The sequence below is a fragment of the Pogona vitticeps genome, chromosome 1, assembly GCF_051106095.1.
Source record: "Pogona vitticeps strain Pit_001003342236 chromosome 1, PviZW2.1, whole genome shotgun sequence".
Lineage (NCBI taxonomy): Eukaryota > Metazoa > Chordata > Lepidosauria > Squamata > Agamidae > Pogona > Pogona vitticeps.
Genome location: NC_135783.1, coordinates 191,703,892 through 191,726,530, shown reverse-complemented (window position 1 = coordinate 191,726,530; position 22,639 = coordinate 191,703,892). Strand labels below are relative to the sequence as shown.

Genomic DNA, 22,639 nt, shown 5'->3' with positions numbered 1-22,639 from the left:
TTCACATTAGCATTTAATAGCATTTTAATATTATAAAGTTTGGTGTTTTTATCTTGACTTTTCAAATTAATTTTTTAGCAAGCCGCTCTGAGCGCCACACTTTTGTGAGAAAGGTGGGATAACAGTGAAACAAAACAAATAAAGCACCAGAATAACATGGAAGTAGAAAGCAAGGACAAGAACCATGAATAATGCAGATGATACTCACCAAAGGACCAGTTGACCCCATCTGACCTGGTGGGCCAGGTTCACCCTATAAATTGAATCAAAACGAGAGTAACCATGCTAAATCAACTTGCGTTCAAATTTACTCATTGCAGTTCCATTGCCAGGAGGAAGCCACAGTTCCATCCTGCAGTCGTGAGAGAGAAGAAAGCCATTTTCATTCCAAATCCTGAGGTAACTGTAAACTGCTGTTCCAAGTGAACGAGAGGATGGGTGATGTCTCTCTATCCGGACCACTAAAAATCCACACAGCAGAGGTCGAATAAAGGTATCAACCATTCTTGTGTATAAGGACCACATGGCTCCGCCCCTTTTTTCTTATTTTTTGCTGTTCCAAGTGAAACTGTCTTATACATGCCCCCAAAACTCCACTACAGAAAATTGGGATGAGAGCTGGGAAATACTTGCTTTAAAAAAAAAAATCAGAACTCCCACAATCTTTGAGCCAGAACGGACAGTGGTTGTGGCAGCTATGGCGCTCTAAGGGTGAAATCCTGTTCCTTAACAAAGCAAGTCACAATCAGGGTAGGCCCCCTGAACCAGTGAGGATTTGGTGAGTCAACTCCTCCATGAGCAAATTCTACTCATGCAAATGGAGCTACTGTGGTTGTGACTCAATATACTACACAACAGAATTTCAGCTTAAGCTTAGTTTCGGCTTTTACTCCATAAAAGAAACTTTTCCACACTCTGCTTGGGGCAGCTGTGGATACCCTAGTCACTAGAAGGTGCTAGCTAGACATAAACTCAGTAAATGCGTCAATGAATATACTCTGATACTGATAAAGAAATAAGCCATTACATTGAAATGCTTTACCACATCAGGTTGTCCTGTTTTGCTTTTCAAAGTCTACTTTCATGGGGAAAAGAGCACTGCTTAAGGATCGTCTGTACCACAGAAATGCCAGAAGGAAAGTCACTTGATTCTGCTCTACACAGTATCCACAGAATATAGATAAAGCAGTCAACTATTTAAAGTCTCTCCCATGGTTAGAGAGTTTCCACAGCATTCCCAGGAAAATCCAGAAGAGGCGCTACATTATTTTTTGTTATGGTAGGGCCATGTGCGTTATAGGTGCTGAAGTGTAACAGCCACCACATGGAGGTCAATTCAAGCAGCTTCCTCTTAGCAAGATGCAGAGCTAACAGGAAAATCCTTTTTCTGCTATGAATCCTGAAAGCTTGAAGACTAATTCTGTCATGGGGCTCTGCTGAAGAAGGCTATGCTAGAAGGGACCAAGGACAAGACCCTGGAAAGCTGTTGTTAAGATACACTGACATGATGGGTCCCCGGCCATCCTTTCATCAGTGCCCAACCATGGATAGCTTCAGTATGCCATTGCTTTCATTCTTCTTAAAAGCAACTTTCCAGGTTCTGCGTAAGAGAGAATTGTGGGTGTGAGGGAGGAAGTCTCTGGTAAAGTTCTTGGGAAATGGAGAAGGAGGAAACAGGTGACTAAACCACTCTTCTCCACATCTTTCTCATCTTGGAACTAGACACGTCCACAGAAAAGCGGATGTTCCTTCTCTAGGTTTCACACCGTAGGTTATAAAGAGAAGGGCATTAGGAACCCTGCCCACAAAGCTGAAGAGATGTCTCTCAGCACATGCTGTTGCCTCCTAGCCCAAGAGATGTCTCTTGGCACAAGAGGAATGGGAAGAACCATCAGCTATCATTGAACTATCATGTGGTATAATGACAATAAAACAAAGACAGTGGAGAGACTGCCGAATGGGGTGGATCAGGCTTTGTTGCTTCAAAGGTCCTTAGTCATAATATTTCAACCTTCTAAATTCCTACAAGAGAAAAATGCCATTTCCTTTGGAAAGCAAATGGGCAAAGAAAAAATTACCTTAGATCCTGGGGCTCCAATTTCACCTTTAGGGCCTTCAAGTCCTTTATGCCCCTGTGCCACAAATGCGAGAGTTTTGAAAACATATCCAAACAAAGAAGAATAGAAGCAAATAGCCATTATAAATTTAAGTGTTAACAGAAAAGGTAGGGTTGAGGTCTTTGGACATGAACCCAGATATATTCACGCTTACCCTATGGCCTTTCAGACCTGGAAGACCGGGCGCACCAGGAAAACCTCGAGCACCCTAAAACAGGAGGAAACAACCCACAGTTTCATCAGCCATAAGAATGTGAAAAATGGTCTCAAATCTCTAAACATCCCACCATCTTTCTCACGCTGTTCAAGTTCCACATCCATATCAGATCACGCAACATTTTTCTTCCTACATGAAAACTCTTCAACATTTTAGTGGCCATTTTTAAAAAAAAATGTAAGCATTTCCCTGCAAGTTTCCTTCATTCGTGAAGATATGTTCATGCACATGTCTCAAAGTTGCGTATGGATGTTTGCACATTTTCCTTTCACCAAACTGCGTCTTGCACCTTGGAAATGAATCTAAGGCAACAAGCCTGACTCTCCTTTCTCACTTCATCCTCACACAACAGCCTTGTCAGATTTGCAGACAGTGACTCTCCCAAAGTTATACAGAGAGTTGGACAGCTCAGGGAAGAGGAGAACACCGAGTTCCCAAGTTACACCTCAACATGCTCAATAATCCAAAATGATGGCTCTTCATAAAACCACTACAACATAATGGAAAAAAAATCTTTTTACGTGCAGAAACAAACAAAAAAGGTTCCCATTAAAATTTTTCACATAGGAAGAGATGTTTCTTATCAAGATTACCAACATATATTTGACATTCTCTAAACAAATCTGTTAGGTGATCATTCGGAGGATAACGAACCCTAAGGCATTTTTTTAAAATAACAAATCTGTCAGTGTTCTACCCTGAACCTAGCTCAGATAGTGCCTCAGAAAACACTGAAAAAAAAGTCAAGCTGGCTTGGGGATCCCTTGATGCAGTATAAAATCCCTTGACATTTTATACTGCAGCAAGGGAACACTAAATCATATTAATACTAAAGTTAGCATCACTCAATGAGATATTTCCTTAAAATACAGTAGAAATATTATTAAAATGCCCTTTGTTTGGGAATTGCTTTATTTTGGACTTCATTAACAAATAATTTTCATCGAAAGGATCAATGCCAAATGCATTCCTTAAAAGACATTACCTTCCTTCTTGTTTATAAAGATTGCTTATATATGGAAGATTGCTTATATATGGAAGAAAGTGATTAAGATTAAATGTCTCAAGGCCTTAGGAGTCACACAGAGGTTGTGTGACAATTGCTAGCCCAGGCAATTAAGGCTGTTCCCTAATTATCTGAACAAGGAGACAAATCTCAAAAAGACATTACCTTCCTTCTTGTTTATAAAGATTGCTTATATATGGAAGATTGCTTATATATGGAAGAAAGTGATTAAGATTAAATGTCTCAAGGCCTTAGGAGTCACACAGAGGCTGTGTGACCATCGCTAGCCCAGGGAATTAAGGCTGTTCCCTAAGTCTCTGAACAAGGAGACAAATCTCAAGGGAACTAACACCAGAGGATGAGAACAAAGTTTGATTTTTGGTTGTGAGGTAGCTTTAAAACTCTCCACACTCAACTCTGCCCATCCTTGTTGGCACCAGGGCTTGCAGGCTCAGTGAAAAGTTATTTGTAAGTGTGTTGGCCTTCCTTCCTTCCCATTCCTTGCTTCTGTGAGTTCACAAAGACCCAAACCCTGGCCCTGAGTTTTGGCCCTGAAATTTCATGTAATGTTAGCCTTCAGAAAACTATTTCACAGAGTTAACAGCAAAGAGCAAACAGAAAAAATGGAGCTCCTTTAACTTTTGTTTGGCTTGCCTGAAGCAAGAGAAAGCTGAAAAAGCCGTATATAAATGAATACGCCTCAGCCTCGTTTAGGACTCCTTCAGAAAGAACATTTGTTCTCCTTAAGTACCAAGTTCTGCAGCAATGCTACTAATATTTTCCCCACCCTCCCAATGACATTTCTCTTATCTCACTTCATACAGTATGGGGTTTTTTTTTTGTGACTTTGTACTCCTTTTATGCCTCCAGAAAGCACAGGTTATTTTTTGTTCCATTTTCTATCGATTGAGCACTTTCCATTTGCAGTTAATATCTGTGGTGACAGCCTCCCATCAGTAATTTTCAACTGGCACTCAAAAAAAAATTTAAACTCCTGCAGCAGAAAACCTTAAGCAAAGTTGTTAAATATTTCTTAGTAGATTTCTCAAAGTGGTATGCATTTCTAACAGAGAAGAGACGTCATTTTTCTAAGGAGAAAAGTGAGAGGTGGAACAAATAATTCTGTCTGGAAGGGTCCTAAGTTTCTTGTGCTATGGCAAACCAAGTGTAATAAAGCTCTACAAATGTTGTCAAAATAATGTTGTCAAAATAATAGTCTTCAATGAAACTAATAATCACACTGAAGTGTAATAGATAGCTTTACACAGAAGTGAGAGCTGGGACTCTGGGTAAATGTTAGAGGGAACTCAGGGGAACAAAAAGGAAGAAAAGAAGGGTAGAAGCTGAGAGAAATGGTAAATAAACAGAGACATTTATAGAAGCCTGGTGTGCTATCACGTCTACAGTGAACATTTGAACTTTCTATGGTAGAGCATCGTATTTGAATATAGACAACATTTTACTTCGTAAGTTTATATTTTAAACAAATAACTGCAATAGGTTCCAACAAAGACATGAATGACAGTCTGAAGAAAAAGACAGAATTGTGGAAATTAAAAGTAGTTCTACAGCTGGTAAAAAGCAGAACACAACAATGCCTTGTGATTGCCTGTTGATTTTTCACAGAGACGAGTGCATTATCTATATGAGACATAGGGCACCGTTTAAGAGGTAATCTCTCTCACCATATAATACTGTCTAAAAAATAATCAACACGGCCAGTCTGAAATTGCAATTACTGACTTCAAAATTCTCTTCTCTTTTCCCAAGGTAAAAAAGAAAGAAATCAACGAAATCCAATTACTTCCAAAACTTTACTACCAGGTCAGTCAATTTTACAAATACCTGGAGTAGTATCAGATGGTTACCCATTGTTATAAAGTTTCAAAATAACTGTGTTCCATTCTTGATATGAGCCGAACTGATCAGTCAGCCTACCATTTTAGAATGCTTGTCCAGAGCCCCACTGAGAATTTACACTTGTATGAGGAAGATCAAGTAAACTTGATCAAGGTGGTAAACTTCTGGGCTTCAATGGGGTGCTGGGGAAGTCTGTCTAGACACAACGAAGGCCAGTGCCAAGTTATGGCTATATTACGAAATCCACAAATGTACTGTACTCATTGCTGACATAGACCAGGTACACATTTCAATGTACCCCCACCACTGTTTCGCTATGGGAATCACATGGAACTAACTGAATGGGTACATCACTTCAACACAGCTGGGGGCCAATTTCAATCAAGGAAAAGACTTTCCACTCTTGCCTTTTACTTACACCCCTCCCCTCCACACACACCCTTGGAACACCACCTCAAGAAACTTGCACACTCTCAACACCAGAAAAATGTTGGGTCCATGCCCATCAAGTGCTACATACAATGCAGGTCTCTTGCTGTTTTCTTACTCGCTGGTGCCACATTAATAGCCTAAGCAGAGCTTAGGACTCATTTCAGAATTTGTCCATTGACTTCTGTGGCACCAGGATTTTAATGTAGGGCTTGTCCCCACATACATACATACATACATACATACATACATACATACATACATACATACATACATACATACATACATACATACATACATACATACATACATACATACATACATACATACATACATACGCACGCACACACACACACACACACACACACACACACACACACACACACACAGAAACAAATAAACGAATTAATTAATTAATGTCAATAAAACGTACTGGAGATCCTGAGAATCCAACTTCTCCAGGTTGTCCTGATCTGCCAGGTTCACCCTAAACAGAGGGAAAAAGATAAAGTAACCTCTTGCTTTTATGTTACTATTTACGGCATTCTCAAACCAACCAACCATCTACTTATCAGTAAATGTATACCCTAATCAAGGAGTTCCCATTGTCTAACACGACATCATAAAATACATGCTTGGGGACATCTTAATTTTTCTTTGAAGCATTTTGTAATTGAACTGTGATGCTTTTCTTAACCAAGATATACATTCTAACAATGCAAAGAAAAATAGGAACATAAAGCAATTAACAAGGAAGCAGTTCATTAGCAACTAGTAATAAAGAAGTTCTCTCTTCCGTTCAGTTTGTCAAGACACAAATAGTTTCTAGATGCAGGCTGAATACAAACACTTACTAGAATCCAGTCATGGGCATGGCCATATAAGCTATTTCATTGTGTAGCAGCTGGCTCTGTTGGGGAGCAGCAGGGAAATGTGCTTTCACTGCTCCACAGACTGAGTACACACACTAACTTGCAGTCAGTGGCAACTTTGCACTTACGAAAACCACTTCCTTTCATACAAGGCAAGCATCCCATTTTTGCCAGTTTCCCTATAACAGCCCTCTGTGCCACATTCCATCTTGCTTCAGAGGATCTCCCAATGCTCACGAGCATCTTTCTGAGGGACAGATGGGGCTACAGGAGTTAGGGGCCTAATAGGTTTCGGGCCCATTTCAAGCCCCCAGGTTCAGAGAAGAAATGAAAAATTGCCCGTTTTGGGTTCTCCCAAATTATCTAGATGCCTTGGACTACAACTCACCTAAGAGTGACACAGCATCGGAAAGTAGCTGTGCACTTTTGATACCCCAGTAGGTCAGCGAGACAGACCTTCAGACAGACAGAAAATGAGAGGTACATAGACAGAGATTTGAAGGCTTCAGGAACTATTCCCTCTTGTGACGCCATCCTACCTCCAAAAACAGACTGTAGACTCCTCAAACCTACTGCAGCTAGTTTGGAAGAGAGTCGCAAGAGGGCAAAGAGTATAATAAAGACATCATTTCACTCCACAGGGTGGGAATGATTGGCATTCTGAACGAGAGCTCTGAGAATTTCATACCCTCTGAAGTGGCTGCCTAGCCAACTAACCTTTCTTGCCTATGGTTGTGAGCCTCCTATTCAAACAGCATGATTTTTGCATCCAAGCAACTGTTTTACATTAAGTAAACAAGGTGATGGGAAACAGAGCTTTCTTTGTGGTGGCACTCTCCTTCTGATACCCTGGGAATACGGAAGTACATATTGTTGCTTCTTTGAGAACTTTTCAAAAACCTGTAAAGATTTCCTTATTTAGAAAGCCTCTTGTTTTATGACTGGCAGCTGCTTTGGCATGGCGCGTCTGCTAGTTTTGGTTTGTGCTCTTCTTCTAAAATTGCCCTAACGTTTATTATTATATGTGATTATGCCATCAGCATATGGTTTGAAGGTCTATCAAGATAAGCATTATAAAACTTACATCTTCACCAGGTTTGCCTGGAGGACCCTCTGGGCCACGAACACCAGCTGGTCCCTAGGGGAGAAAAGGTACATGCTTAAATTAACAAATTAAGTGACGGCAAGGGGGAAATTATTCCACACACACACACAAATCAAAATAATTCAAAACTGCATGGTAAACAACACAATTATACAATCAACACAAGTCTTCATAGGGAACATGTCAACATGTTTGTTCCATATAATCTTTGTAAAAAAAAGATGGGCCCATGAGAGTTTCTAATGGATAGTTCAATCGCAATTCACCCCCTCTTCTAAACATTAAGCAAGGTGTATATAAAATAGTCCTTACCATGGCTCCTGGATCCCCAGGTTCCCCTGGAGGGCCCGAAGGGCCTCTCGCACCCTAAAATAGAAAGCATATGCATTAGAACTTGTCACAAATCCAGTTTTTTTCTAAAAGGCATGATATCAAAACAGAAGCAACCCATTAATTCTGCTGTGGAACCCTTCTGTGGATCTAGAGAGCTGCATTTGACCCTAATGGAACCAACAAACGCTTACAGGGCTATTGAGATTTCACCTAAAGTTGGCACCAACGGCAATAATTCTATGTCCAACCAAATCGCAGACATTAGATTATCAATAGATAAATCACAGAATGGATGGATGTGTTATATGTTATACATGTTATATCTCACACTAAGTGGAGAACTGCCCAGAGACGGGGCATAAACTCCTTTGAGCTCCTTGAAGAGAGAGTGTGATATCAACATAATTAGAAATACATCCATATGAAGATAAAATCAGAATCGCCACTGACCACTGCTAACACTGGAATAACTTACTAAAGAAAGCAATCCTTCCCCCACCCTAAGTCTTCCAGAAACAATAGCAAGGACATAGAAGATGTTGTTGTTGTTGTTGTTGTTACAGCAACAGGCCATAGAGAATCTTGGGTGCATGGGCTGGCCCCTCTCACTTTCTCCAGTGTGGCCACCAAAAGCCAGAACCATTTGCTTCCAATTTCAATTTGTCTGTTGTTTTATCTGAATCAAAACAAACTATGGATTACTGAAGAAAACCAGCTTCAAATCTTGGAGTTTGAATCTGGTTTGTTTCAACAAGCCACCGTTACAATTCGCTACATTTAAGTGTTTGGGTGGAACACTAAACTGTGGTTATTAAAGAAAAATAAGTGAAAGTCTTCTGACTTTTCCATGGAGAATGAGTGCTTCCTATGAGGGTAAACTCTACTTTATTTTTACTTCTGAATGCAGCCAAAGTATTAGGTTTTGTATAACGGGCACTTACGGGTTGTCCTGTCAGACCTGGAGGCCCTCTTGGACCCACAGGACCCTATTGGGAAGGAAACAAACATATATTAGACAGGCTGGATTGGACGGAACAAAAGAATCAAATGCATTTCAAAGGGGTGTAGTAGAAATGATCCTGCCTCATGGATGTTGCATCATGAGCCTATTTCTTCACAAAGAGGTGTATTTCTCACAGAAATAAGAAACTTGGTCAGCAGCATTCTCTTCATACAGAAACCCAGCCTACCAGACAGAAGAATCTGAGTGCAGTTCCTTTGCTTTGTTTTCTATGCAGGGAGGTGTACGTGCATGCATGTATCATGGTGGCACAAATTAATCACCATGGTAGAAACTAGACCATGGAGAACATCAGCTACCTATATTGGAAAAAGCCAAGTGGAAAAAGAAAACTAAAACAAGGAAAGGGAGAAAATTCAAAATATTATAGCATTTCAAACAGTAATGGATTATTTACATATGAGCTCTGGCATATCAAAATTCACTTCTTCGGATACTGTGCTACCCTGTTTCCCCGAAAATAAGACCTAAACTGAAAATAAGCCCTAGTATGATTTTTCAGGATGCTCATAATATAAGCCCTTCCCCAAAAATAAGCCCTAGTTAAGTGAAACCCCACCCTCTACCATTGTGCAGCAACCAGAAAATGACAGGACCGTAAAATAAAACATCCCCTGAAAATAAGTCCTAATGTATGTTTTTGGAGCAAAAATTAATATAAGACCCTGTCTTATTTTTGGGGAAACATGGTATGTCTAAAGACTTGGATTTTTGATCCATTAAGTGTCACAATATTTTGCTTTTCCTCTCTTTTTTTCCTTTTCCCCTTTATGTATGGCAACGTGCTAAGGCAGACTGACATGGGACCGCTATTGACAAGTCTCGGTTTTTGAAAATGGCTTGTACAAGACACTGGAATGGCTGTTTAAGAAATCCATGGCGGAAGTCTGACTGGATATAGTGGGGTCTTGACTTAAGAACGGCTTGAGTTAAGAACATTTTGACTTAAGAACCACTCTCATAGGAAAATATTGACTTGACTTAAGTACTTAGATTTGAGTTAAGAACTGAAAAAAAACCTACGTGGGAGGCAGGGAAAGTGCAAAAAGTGAACTTTCAGTTAACTGTTGGCCAGTGAAAAGGGTGCCTGTCTGCTTCCTCACTCCTCCTAGTGTTTAGAGAGTGGATTGGGAGACAGTCTTCGGACTGCCTGGTATTGTACTGCCTGGACTGTATTTTCCCTGCCTTCCCTGAACCTTTCTTGACCTAAGAAAAAAAGAAACCAAATATCCCCCTCTAGTGGTCGAAGGCGGAATAGCAGCTTCCCATTAGTTTCTATGGATGGAAAAGAGCAGATACGGATTAAATGGTTTTCAATGCATTCCTATGGGAAATGCAGATTTGACTTGAGAACTTTTTGACTTGAGAACTGCCTTCCAATATGGATTAAGTTCTCAAGTCAAGACCCCACTGTACACAGAACTCACTACATATTTCCCTTGACTGTGGCCTCCAACAAACAGGTTTATTGCGGAAAGCAACGAAAAAATGGGAGTTTATGGAAGTAACACAGTAACTACATTCTTTACTAACCTCCCAATACTCTACAAAAATTACAGATGCACCAGCATATTCTCTAAAGACAGGAAGAGAAGTCCTTCCGAGGTTTTCACTACCACTAGTACTGTCTGAGGCTCAATTGATAAGAACAAGAGAAAGAGATTTACTTAGTTGTGGCACAAGGGAAATCCTTCTATTGGAAGGTCTATCTAGTCCCCCTTCACTCTTGTTAGTTTCCTTCTTTTACTTTTTCTTTTTTTTTTGGCTGAAGAATCTTGTTCATATGTATGATTGCTTTGGCAAGCATTCAATGAACCTGAACATTTGATTTTCAAAGTGAAACATCAGAATAAAAACTGTGATACACAGAAAGACAAAGGTTAGAAAAATGCTCTTACCACTGCACCGGGCATGAACCCCATTTGACCAGAGAGTCCGGATTTTTCATCCAACCCTGCCATCTGAGATGTAAATGGCTGTAAATGTAAGAATAACAGCAATTAACCTGCAGACAAAACCTAGAACACTGAGGTGGCAATGTATGCTCAAAGGCTTTCATGGCCAGAATCTGATGGTTGTTGAGGGTTTTTTGGGCTCTTTGGCCGTGTTCTGAAGGTTGTTCTTCCGAACGTTTCGCCAGTTTCTGTGGCCGGCATCTTCAGAAGACAGGAGTCAGAACTCTGTCTGTGCTCTGGTGCAGTTTGTTTGGATAGTTGAGTATTTATAGCTGTGGGATCAGCTTTTGTCCTTTTCAGGAGATGGGTGATTGTGGTGATCAGTGTGTTTTTTGTTGTGGGTGCATTGTTGTGATAAAAGGGAGAGATTATCTGTCACTGTGATTGATGGGTGTCGTTAGTTGGTCCTTTGTGTGCAGTGATCTATACAGAATCAAAGAACACGAGAGACACTGAAAACAACCACCCGTCTCCTGAAAAGGACAAAAGCTGATCCCACTGAGGTGGCAGTTTAAATTATGGACAGAATTATGGACAGAAGTAGGAAAGTGAACACATACACAATTTCTGAAATCCTTGCAGGTGACAGAAGAAGAAAAAAATTTAGTAGTGCTGTGAACATCCTCTGAATAGTTTAACACAAGAAGCAAATCGCCTCCGGCTTCCATGAGGCTTAACCAGGCAGCACATTATTGTCATGTTCCTTGGGAAAATACCTGCGATTTTACCAAAGTTATTTGGGATCTGGCCCACTCCAGAGATGTTTGTGCTAGTTGTTTATCTGCTTCAGAGTTGCTACAATAGAAAAGGGGCTGGCACAGCTCTACGCAGTCACCAATGCCACACTCTGGAGAACTGGGCTGGCTGCTTCTCAGTTCCAACATCTGCAGAAGTCCTATTCAGGTGTTTGCTGGAATACATGTATGGCTAAATGGGCAGTGGGCATGTGGCCGTGCATGCAGTTCTCCTCTCTGTACCTCCCCATTGCACAGGGGAAGTCTGTAGAGGCCTCCATAGTCATGTTCAAATGATCAGCTAAATGCGCTTATATTACTCTCCTAATTAGGTAGACAGCCTTCCCAAAGACATTAGTCCCAGAAGCTCTATAAGCACACTCAGGAGAATATGATTACAGGGACCACTTCAGACCTTTCTGTTCAACATGCAAAGATCTGGGAGACCACCAGGTCTGGGGACACATTACAGGTCTGGGACTGGTGTGCTCCCTTGGCCCTCCCACCAATTTAGACTTATGTGCATTCAGGCAAATACTTGAATACGGCTATGGAGTGACCAGCAAGACTCTCAAGAAGTATGATGGAGACCTCCAATGGACAGGGATGCACCATCACTCAGGTTCCACTCAATGACATAGCGCTTCAGGGTACTTAATGGGAGGCCTTTTCCTCACTTCTGAGCCAATGCCTAAGTTTTGTTAACTGTTCAATATTTACTTTCTTTGAAGATAATTGATCCCAAAGGCCATTAATCACTTGTGCTCAACATTCCTTCTTCCACTCACTGCCCACATTTCATTTATTTCCAACAGTGTACCAAGTTTAATTAAAAGGAAAATGTCTTATCCTCTCGTTGAGCTGTAAGGTTCATGAGTTTGAGAAATGAGCCTGAATTAAATTTTCCCTGCTTCTTACCTTGTTATCTAACAAGCTCCTGAGAACAATGGTGCTGTCCTCTCTCAAGGATGCAACACAAACAGTGAGGAAGGATGATTTCAAACTTAATTAAAAAAACACCATTTATAATTAAAGAAGCACTAATTAAACTTCCGGCAAGTCACAAGGGCTTGAGGTAAATATCAATGCATATTGAAATCATGACACACAAGAAGCGGTTCTGTCCCTCCAAAATGTCTAACTCTCCGCTTCTTCTACACTGGCATCCAAAGCATAAGGTTACAAGTCAACTCTCAGGGAAACACTTCAATTTTTTTTAATGTCAGTGGGATGGCAGATGTCAATTCTGTGGTCATTAAAATAAGATTATGCCATCTTCAGAAATGGTGACCTTTTAAAAAGCATATAACTTCAGGGCATTGCATGATAAATATCATCAACAAGGCCAATGCGTTCATAGACATTTAAGCTTCCAGGATTTACAAAGCAGAATGATAATGGTCAGCCAGGAGGAGTTGTCAAACTGTCCATAACTATGAGTATGGTGACAGTAAAAAATTTGAGAGACTCAGATTTCCCCTGATGCTTCACATCCAGAGAAGGCCAAAAGGTGAAAAAAGGACCTGGGAGGGAAGTAGATTTTTTACGTTTTATCTGCCAGTCTTGGATGTAAATAATCCTGCCAGTACGGGATGGAGCAAGTCACATGTGATTAATACCAGCTATCAAGCACCTGATTGAAGATCGAACAGGCAAACTCCTACCCTTTAAACACACGTACATTTTACACCAGGGTTGCAACTCTAGTGCACATACAGTGGTGCCTCGCTTTACGATTGCCCCACATTACAACGAATCCGCTTTACGACAATCTTTTGGCGATCGCAATTGTGATCGCAAAACGATGGTCTAAATGGGGGAATTTCGCTTTGCGATGATCGGTTCCCTCCTTCGGGAACCAATTCTTCGCAAAACAATGTTTTTTAAACAGCTGATTGGCGGTTTCAAAATTGCCGCCAGGTAATTAGAATGGTTCCCCGCTGTGTTTAGGGATGGATTCCTCGCTATACAGGCAGCGAAAATGGCTGCTGTATGGAGAATCTTCGCTGGACTGTGAGTTTTTACCCCATTGGAATGCACTGAACGGGTTTCAATGCGTTTCATTGGGGTTTTTATTTTTGCTTTACGATGTTTTTGCTTAACGGCGATTTTCTTGGAACAGATTATTGTCATTAAGTGAGGCAACACTGTATCCCTAAGAAAGACTTCAAGGCCAAATGCTCAGATGAGGGTTGGAGGCATACAATGCCTCAGAGGTGGGACAGACAAGGAGGAGGGTTGGACATGTTTCTGGGACAAATGACTCTGGAAATGTCCATGAGGGAAATCCAAGGAAATGGGCCCAGAATCAAGGCTAAAACCTCACTATTTAGTGATTTAGTTATTTTTTATACCACCCCTCTGGCAAACTGCTACTCTATGGGATGTACACAAAGTAAAGCAAAAATATAAAAATGCATTCTTTTTCAATTATACAGGCTACACGTTGTGTATGTGTGTGTGCACGTGCACACGCACACATGTGCACGCACATGCACACCCGCGCGCACACGCACACAGAGTGGGCTAGGTACTCATTTTACCAACCTCAGAAGGATGGCAGGCTGAGTCAACCTCAAGCTGGCTATCAGATCTATTGGTATTGAACGCTGACTGTGAGCAGAGTTTAACTTGCTACAGTTTAACCACTGTGCCGTGAGGCCCTGCTTTTTAAAAGGCACAGAGAGAGGGTGCCTGGCACAATTCCTATGGCAGTGCCTTCCACAAGGAATGTGCCGGCTTCTGGTTGTTGTTTTCCAGGTTTCTCAAAGTGTTGATATTCATAGGTGAATTGCCTCTGAGGACCTGGTCAGACAGACAGTCAGCTTGGCAGAAGATGGTCAGACATGTAGCAAGATCCTAAACTGTTCTGGGCTTTGCATGTTAGAGCCAACACCTTAAGTCTGGCACAGAAACAGAGCAGTAACCAATACAGGCTAGCCAGGATCACGGTGATATGGCATATTTCTTCACCCGGCAATCAATCTGGCTACTGCTTTTTGGACATCTTGAAGCTTCCACGTCAGCCACAAGGGAAGCCCCACACAGAGTGCATTATAAGTAGACGACCAGTGCACAGACCAATGCTGTTAGAGATCTAATGTCCAGTTAGGGGTGCAGCTGGGTGATGCACTGCAGTTGGAAAAATCCAGTGTGTGTCACGGCAGGACCCTGTTTTTCCATGGTCAGTGGAAAATCACTGTCAACAAACTGCACACTTGCAGGCGGGGCTTTGTTGCGGTACTGCCAGCAACTCCAGAGAAGAGCTCTCTGGAAAAAACTGGAACCCTCCAGCCCGGGATCCCCCTTTTGAAACGGGGATCAAAGGAGAGTCTAGAAGAAGTCTCTCTGAAGCAGATGGTGAGCAGCAGAAGGAGAAGAAAGGGAGGCAGACCCGGACTTTTTTCTTCTGAAGAAATCACCGTGCACGGACTGGAGCGGGCGCCATTTTTTGGCACTGAGCCGCGAGGAACCCTTTACCGGGGGAGAGGAGAGCAATCAATATAAACTAATAATATATAACAAGTAAGTAAGCCGAAGCCTCTGATTTATGAAACAGCCTCATTAAGCTGAAATAAGAATGAAAATATTTGGCTGAAAGAATAAATGCAGCGGCGGGTTTATCTTATCAGTCTGACTCAAAAGCGAAACTAAGCTTCTCCAAGTGAACTCTTAAAACACCAGGCTGATTCTAAAGCCGAGAGTCTGAGATGGAAAAATAAATCTTATGTTTCTGGAGAAGAATCCCAGACAGCAACACCGTCGGACTGGATTTAAGAGACTTCGGTGGATGCAGTGTGGCTGGGATACGTTACTCTTCGCCTTCTCTGGACTTTGGGAACTATAAATAATAGAATCTGGTGGTTTTCGGGAGAAGGAGCTGACGTGGCCGACTGGACTAAGGAGCATTAAGGGGTTAATGAAGATCACAAGACGAGCTCCAAGGACAATCTACTGGACAGTTTGAGACTTTATGATTATTGTTTTGTTTGTCGGACTGCAGACCACGTGTGTCTAATAACAGAAGCTTGCTGAACCCAGGAGAAGAAGAAATAACTGCGTCACGGTTCTATTTGATATTGTATTTGCTGGGCTAAAAGTTGATTTTTATATTACAATATTTGGATAAAGATTGGAGGGAGATCTAAGGGGAGGTTTATGATGAGGGGTTTGAATTGTTGATAAAATTGTGGAAACTGTGGAAGGATTTCTAGGGGGTGATTATTGTGGTATTTATACAAACCCCAAAGCCTGAGATGGACCCCAAAAATTCAAAAGAACAAATGGAGACTTGGTCTGTTCAATCCCAAAGTTCTGGAATAGTGGTGCAAGAAATAGAAAAGGAATGGCAGATTAATATACAAAGGCTAATATTAACAGGGTTCCAGCGAGTGAATGCAGGTCTTAGCAAAATAGAAGATTTGATGAAAGGGACGAAAGAGGGGACAGTAGATGCCAAACAAAACTTAAATGAAGTTGTACAAACTTTAGAATTGTCTGTATTAGACATGACACCAGGTAATATGAATGCAGTAGAGAGTTATCCAGTGACCCATGCAGCTTCCAAAATTAAAAAGCATTATGACAAAAATCTTAAGGAGGCAGAGATACTGAAACCAGACAATCTTATGGTGAAAATATGGGAAGTGAAAAAAAATGGATATTCTGTCAGATGGGCTGAAAGACTGTTCAATTCAAAAAGAAACTGAACGATGGAATGTATTGTATATATGGCAGCAGCTACCAGACAATGTTGGAATAACATAGAATAAAATTAAAATTAAATGATAAGATAAAAGCAGGAGGGTAATCAAACTGTGAAAAAGCAAAAAGTTGATATGTATTAGTAATATGAATTGATTGGATGATGTTATACTTTATGCTCTCCTATCCCCCAAAACCATTTTTCCTTCTCTATCCCCTCTTTCTTTTTGTAACCTTTATCCCTGTTCCTAAATAAATATATAAAAAAGAAAAAAAAACTGCACACTTGAACAGAAGAGGCTAATTTGGATTAATGGGGTAACAAGGCAACCCGAGAGATATTTTTGGTACCAGGCAAGCAGCAAAAGGCACCAAGCAGTTGGAGATTTCCACAATTCCTTCTAAGACTTGCATACAACACATTAAGACACACACTGAGTTTTTCTGGCCCCTACAATACAGTTGGGCAGTGCAAAACATATGCACACATCCTGGTGTTGAAACAGGGAGCCTTGGCACCAGTTCAGAATGGGTGAAGCCCAGCACTCATCTCACAAGCATCAAACGTCCTTCTCTTCCACCAAATTTCCCTGTCTTAGAGACCCAAGGATACACAGCAATGACCTGAAACTCCAGCCTGCACCATGACACCTGGCAATCTTCTTTATGAGTCATCTAATGTAATCTGTAAAGCAGATCACATTAAGATCCATACGTAATATTTCCTTTTAAAGGGGGCTTGGGCAGAGAAGACCGCACAGTCTTATATGCCTATCAAACTTTGCCTCACACATTCATATCTGTAGCATTACAGTGGTGCCTCGCACAACGAGCGCCCCGTAGAGCGATGAATTCTCTCTATGGGGACTTTTTCGATCGCTAATGCGATCGCAGAGCGACGGCCCCAATGGGCGAAAATCGCAGAGCGAAGGTCGGTAAGCAGTTCACTTACCGACCTTCGCTTTGTGCCCCGCCGATCTGCTGTTCCGCGGCTTCAAAATGGCCACCGGAAGCCGCAAAATGGCCACGCGCAGCGTTTTCGCGCCCTCGTTAAGCGAGGGGAGGGCGCAAAAATGGCTGCCGGCCATAGAGGAACATCGCTGAACGGTGAGTAAAGGAGCCTTTTGGAATGCATTAAACACTGTTGCATTCCAATGGGCTTTTCTGCCCCGCTCAGCGATGTTTTCACACAGCAAGGGTTAATCTGGAATGGATTAACCTCGCTGTGTGAGGCACCACTGTACTTCCTTACGTGTGGAATGCGTTCCCCAGAAACACCTGCCTGTAGTGGTGGGTTGCTTTTTTTAGGAAAAGGTGAAGAACCTTCTTATGGAACTTTTTGAAAGAACATTTTGTACTGTTTTATCTCCGGAGATTCGCGCGGCTCCCTCGCTGGGTAGTTTTAAGAAACTATTGAAAACATGGATGTTTAGGCAGGCCTTCCCACCTTCCAGTTAATTCGTAATTTTTCTATCCTCTTTATCTATTATAATTTATCTTGTTCTCTCGCCATCTTGGAGAAAACATTTTTCTTTCTTTTTTCTAATTATGTTAATTATGTTATATATATGCTTGTTTTATATGTTATGTTGTAAGCCGCCTAGAGTGTTCGCGATGAACAGATAGGCGTGGTATAAATGCAATAAATAAATAAATAAATAAATAAATAAATAAATAAATAAATAAATAAATAAATAAATGAATGAATGAATGAATGAATGAATGAATGAATGAATGAATGAATAAATAAATAAATAAATAAATAAATAAATAAATAAATATTTATCTCAGCTGCTGCTTCTGGTTTTATTCTGTGGGGTTTATTATGTTTTATTCTGGATTTTTATCTGACTTATTTCAAAGGCTAAAACATATACCTAAATAAGTAAGTAAGTAAGTAAGTAAGTAAGTAAGTAAGTAAGTAAGTAAGTAAGTAAGTAAGTAAGTAAGTAAGTAAGTAAGTAAGTAAGTAAGTAAGTAAGTAAGTAAGTAAGTAAGTAAGTAAATTTTATATAAATAAAAGAATTTATTTTATTGGACAAGTAAAAATGAAATAAATACATAAGTAATGTCTACTTTTCACATTTCTTCTTTGGATGGTTGATTTTTATAAAATTGTTTTTTAAATGGTTGGTTGAAGAGCAGGTGTCATCAAATATCTACTGCCATGAGAATACATAGCTGAATTCAAAACAAATATTTGGGGGGGGGGGCATTCTTTTTCAGAATAATCCAGGTTTGAAGTCTTGAATTATCCAGCACAATCCTATTCTGATATTGTCCTCTTACAGTCCCACATCACAGTATGTTGGAGTAAGAATGATGGGGCTTGATGGCTGCATATATTTCCATGGTCCCTCAAAATACTCCTAAAGGCTGTGCCAGTGGATTTTAGCAATGGGCTGTTCCGTCAAATCAAACTAAATTCTGAACATTTCAAGGGTTTTCTAGGTACAGAGTAGAAATGCTTCACCGGTTCCTTCCGCTGGGGATGCCCTGGGGCCGTGCAGCTTGTGGCCATGGCCCCACAGACTGGCTCTTTTGCTACAAAGGCATACTGTACTTGGGGAATCACACTCTCAAACTCTGGCTCTGCAGCCAGGAGGCTCCATCTCACTGCTTCTTTTAAATATTTTCCTCCATTGCTGGCAAAGATGAGTGGTGGGGGATGTGGCCTAGATTGAGAGGAGGGGGGGGGAGATTATCTTTTGTCACTTTGCCGTCTCCTTTTGACTTCCTCACTGATCTAGCCAGGTCACCATAGACCCTGGCTGAGCCACTGAATCAAGGGTACTTTGAAGTTTGAAGTAGGAATTAAGCCACCAATAAATTCAGTTTCTACAAGACACTTTGAAAAAACAGCACTTAGACACCGACTGTAATGATCTGGGCTGGGGAGCAGAAGCAAGTAGTGAAACGGTTTTAGCAGTTAGTCATAAAACAATCAAGCTATGATAATCCCATGGAAGTGGGAATACATCCAACATCTTATCTACAGAGAGCTTTCCTAATTGAGTGAGGTCCAAGAATGCCATTTTTCCCACCTCATCCTAGTCATTTGACAATATACCGTCCAGACTTTTTGACTTAGCTACCTGCTTCACCTATATGCACCATTCCATTTCCTCGTCTTCCTCCAACTTCTTAGTTAATGGAAGGGCAATTGATTCCCTCCCCGCCCCCCAGCTCCTGGTCCTACAGTAACAATGTCCCTGCCTCCTGCCAGATCCGACAGTAATTAGTTCCACCACCTCCCCACACATACAACTTTTAAGTTCTCAGTTTCCTGAACTGACCCCTTTCCCATGACCATCAAAACCCCTTGCAACGAACAAATAGCCCTGTGGGCTATAAGTGCATTTGTCTGCCAGTGGAGCAGACCCCCAAAGATAAAATTGACTCCTTCTGTTCCTGCAGCCATTTCCCAAATCTCAGTTGGGAGACCTATAGAAGCAGACTGGGAAGGTGTAGGAAGGAACAAGAAGGCCCATTGTGGGAACAGAAGTCTACTCACATGTCACCTGGTCTCTTAAAAAACAACAACCAAATGCACTCATTTCATAAGCAAGAACAGAAGATGACCAAGCAGTTTCATGGCTTCACAGAACTGATGAATAACAACTTACTCTGCCCACTCCATCTGGTCCTGTGGATGGCTGTCCAGGAGGGCCAGGGTCACCTGGTTGCCCAGGGATACCAGGTTCACCATCTAATCCTGGAGGACCACGAGCACCCTGAAAAGGTAAGGTTGTATAAATTAGCACAGGTATTCACTGAATACATATAAAGTTCTCTCTGCAATAACAACTATATGCTATTAGTTTCAAAACGCACGAGCCTCACATTGAGACTTCATATGCCTGGCCCCACTATTAGGCAAAATGAGGCAAACATGGATGTTCAGTTGCATGGAAAAAATCCTGATTGCTCACTGTTTACTTTGACATTCTTCTACATTTTGCTACCAGGGAACAAAAGTGCTTGTGAGAGAAGGAAGAAGTGCTTGTGGGATTTTTGGTCTCTTGTGCCAAATACCCATGGCTTTGAGCACTGTGTATCATCACATGGGTGCTCGAATGGGGATGCCATTTCCAACTCTGCCCATCGAAATATCTTGGACCATCCACAATCACATCATCCCATTTCCAGTAGGACATGTTCAAACAGTGGTTTGAACTAGTAAATAATTTACATGTCAGAACGGATTCCATTCTTTTTAATGGAGAGTGGCAAAACACGTCACTCTTAGACTGCAACAAGATTTGTTTTGTTTAAATCAAAAACTTCAAATGGCTGATTTAGACTGTTATTATTCTTCCAAAATGATTCTTTTCTAACAAGGATTCTGAATTTAAGGGTTGACTCTTTTTTATCACAATATTTGCTCTGACAAACATTCACCATCCCATCATAGATTCAAACAATATTAAACTATGTTCTAAAAACTGTTCACCGTCAGAACAGATATGCACAAACACGCAGCCAGTTAAATAAATGAGAATACCCACAGTGGACTTTACATGACTTCTGATGATTTAATATTATGAGCATGCGTCCCCTAAATTTGGGGATGAGAAGGGATGTAAACAATGCATACATTAGCTTCTGTTTTCATTTATGTCAGAACAAAGACACTCTGCCTGGGATACCATCCCAGATTTATACTGGCATAACTTTGTATATTAAATTTTGAATCTTTCCCCCCTCCTCTTTCCTACATGGGCCATATGTTTAAAAAACAGTACAGGTTGCTCAAAACACAGTAGAATGAAAACTAGAAAATCAGGAGATGCATTTTTATGGAGCTGTCTGGAATGAAATCTGAAGGGGATTCAACAACCTGATTTACTTCATCGCTCTCTCCATTTATGGAACTGCTCTGCCACTTTGACTTTGAATAAATGAGTCCATTAGCAGCTGAGTATCTGAGCCCAGGAGAACAATAAATAAGTGCTGCATAACTGCATCTTCCTCAGGAAACAAAGAGTGCTGGGGGACAGGGAGCACAACGCTTCACAGTTGTATATTAATATAATTCGCATGCATGATGTGTGCCACTACAGCACGCTGGCCAGAATCCTATTGCTTAGATACACCAACATAGTTGCAAACTGAAGCAGTGCAAATCAAAAATTACTGCTTTTTAACAAGTTGTCATTTGTCTCCCTCATGGCATGTTACCTCACCACTGGGGATGCAAGCAGCAACTGTTTAATGGGTGGCAAATCACTGCTGCAGTTCATGCCACTACACTTATGCCACCACAACTAACCAACAGGATTCTGGTCAGTGTGCCTGTGCACAGCCAAACAATAACTATAGTTTTTAAACTATAATCTGGATTGTGGGGGAGAGATTTCCAGACACCCATGGCAAGAAGGGATTATTACTGAATATGATGATAGGGGCTAGATTTAATGATCCATAGGGTCTCTTCCAGCTCTGTTCTCAAATTATTAAGTACTAACCAAACCTTTGCCTCTTTTTACCATTACTTACTCAGGAATAGAAATATTACACTTGCACTATTTTTTCAATCTTATTTTGTACAGAGTCCTGAGACTAAGATACTGACCTTGGACAAGTTAGTTTCACTACACCTCCCAGAATCCCAGAGCCAACATATTTGTTAAATAGGGCCTAAGAATGTCACACACAACACCAGAGGCACCTTCACTTGTTCCTTAGCTAATATGATCTGTGCTATCTTTTCCCAATGTCCCTCTGCACATCACATAGGACAAACAGGACAATATCTACGCAAAACGATCAGTGGATATAAATCAGACATCAGAAACGGCAATACACAGAAACCTGTCTCCTGCCATTTAGGTATACCAGAACACACTTCACAAGATATTAAAGTCTGCTATTCTAGAAAAGAAATGCTACAGAAGAAGAATACAGAAGGAAACAGCTGTGATACAATTAATATGCAACGGACACCCATATAAATGGGTTGAATATCAGTCAAGGCTTCTTAAGTCATTGCCAAATGTAATTTATGCTATTATCTACTCTTATTTTCCTTCACAAATACCAGACTCATCTTTCAGTACAAGACTCAAAAGTAAAAACTGTTAATACTCTCTATATTAACACATTGTTCCTCTGCTGTCTCCTTCAATCATGTTACTGCTTACAGCTGGTCTTTAAGATACCACAAACACCCCTTTCCCTGTTTTTTTTTTTTTTTTTTTTGATTTTGCCTTTTCTTTTGTTTTCTGTCTTTTGTGGGAATGACAAAATCAGATTTCAAAAGAACTGAACACTAAACATAAGTCAT

The 22,639-nt window shown here is 40.9% G+C and overlaps 1 protein-coding gene across 1 annotated transcript in view; it reads right to left on the bottom strand.

Annotated features, from left to right (window-relative positions):
• The window catches only part of COL5A2 (collagen type V alpha 2 chain), a 201,602-nt gene that overhangs the window by 60,213 nt on the left and 118,750 nt on the right, over positions 1 to 22,639 (bottom strand). The window contains exons 7-15 of the mRNA XM_020802855.3: positions 19,980 to 20,087; positions 10,859 to 10,936; positions 8,881 to 8,925; positions 7,919 to 7,972; positions 7,586 to 7,639; positions 6,063 to 6,116; positions 2,272 to 2,325; positions 2,079 to 2,132; positions 209 to 253 (exon numbers count right to left, since the gene is read on the bottom strand). Coding sequence (XP_020658514.2) covers positions 209 to 253; positions 2,079 to 2,132; positions 2,272 to 2,325; positions 6,063 to 6,116; positions 7,586 to 7,639; positions 7,919 to 7,972; positions 8,881 to 8,925; positions 10,859 to 10,936; positions 19,980 to 20,087 — 546 coding nt within the window. The remainder of the gene's footprint in view (positions 1 to 208; positions 254 to 2,078; positions 2,133 to 2,271; positions 2,326 to 6,062; positions 6,117 to 7,585; positions 7,640 to 7,918; positions 7,973 to 8,880; positions 8,926 to 10,858; positions 10,937 to 19,979; positions 20,088 to 22,639) is intronic.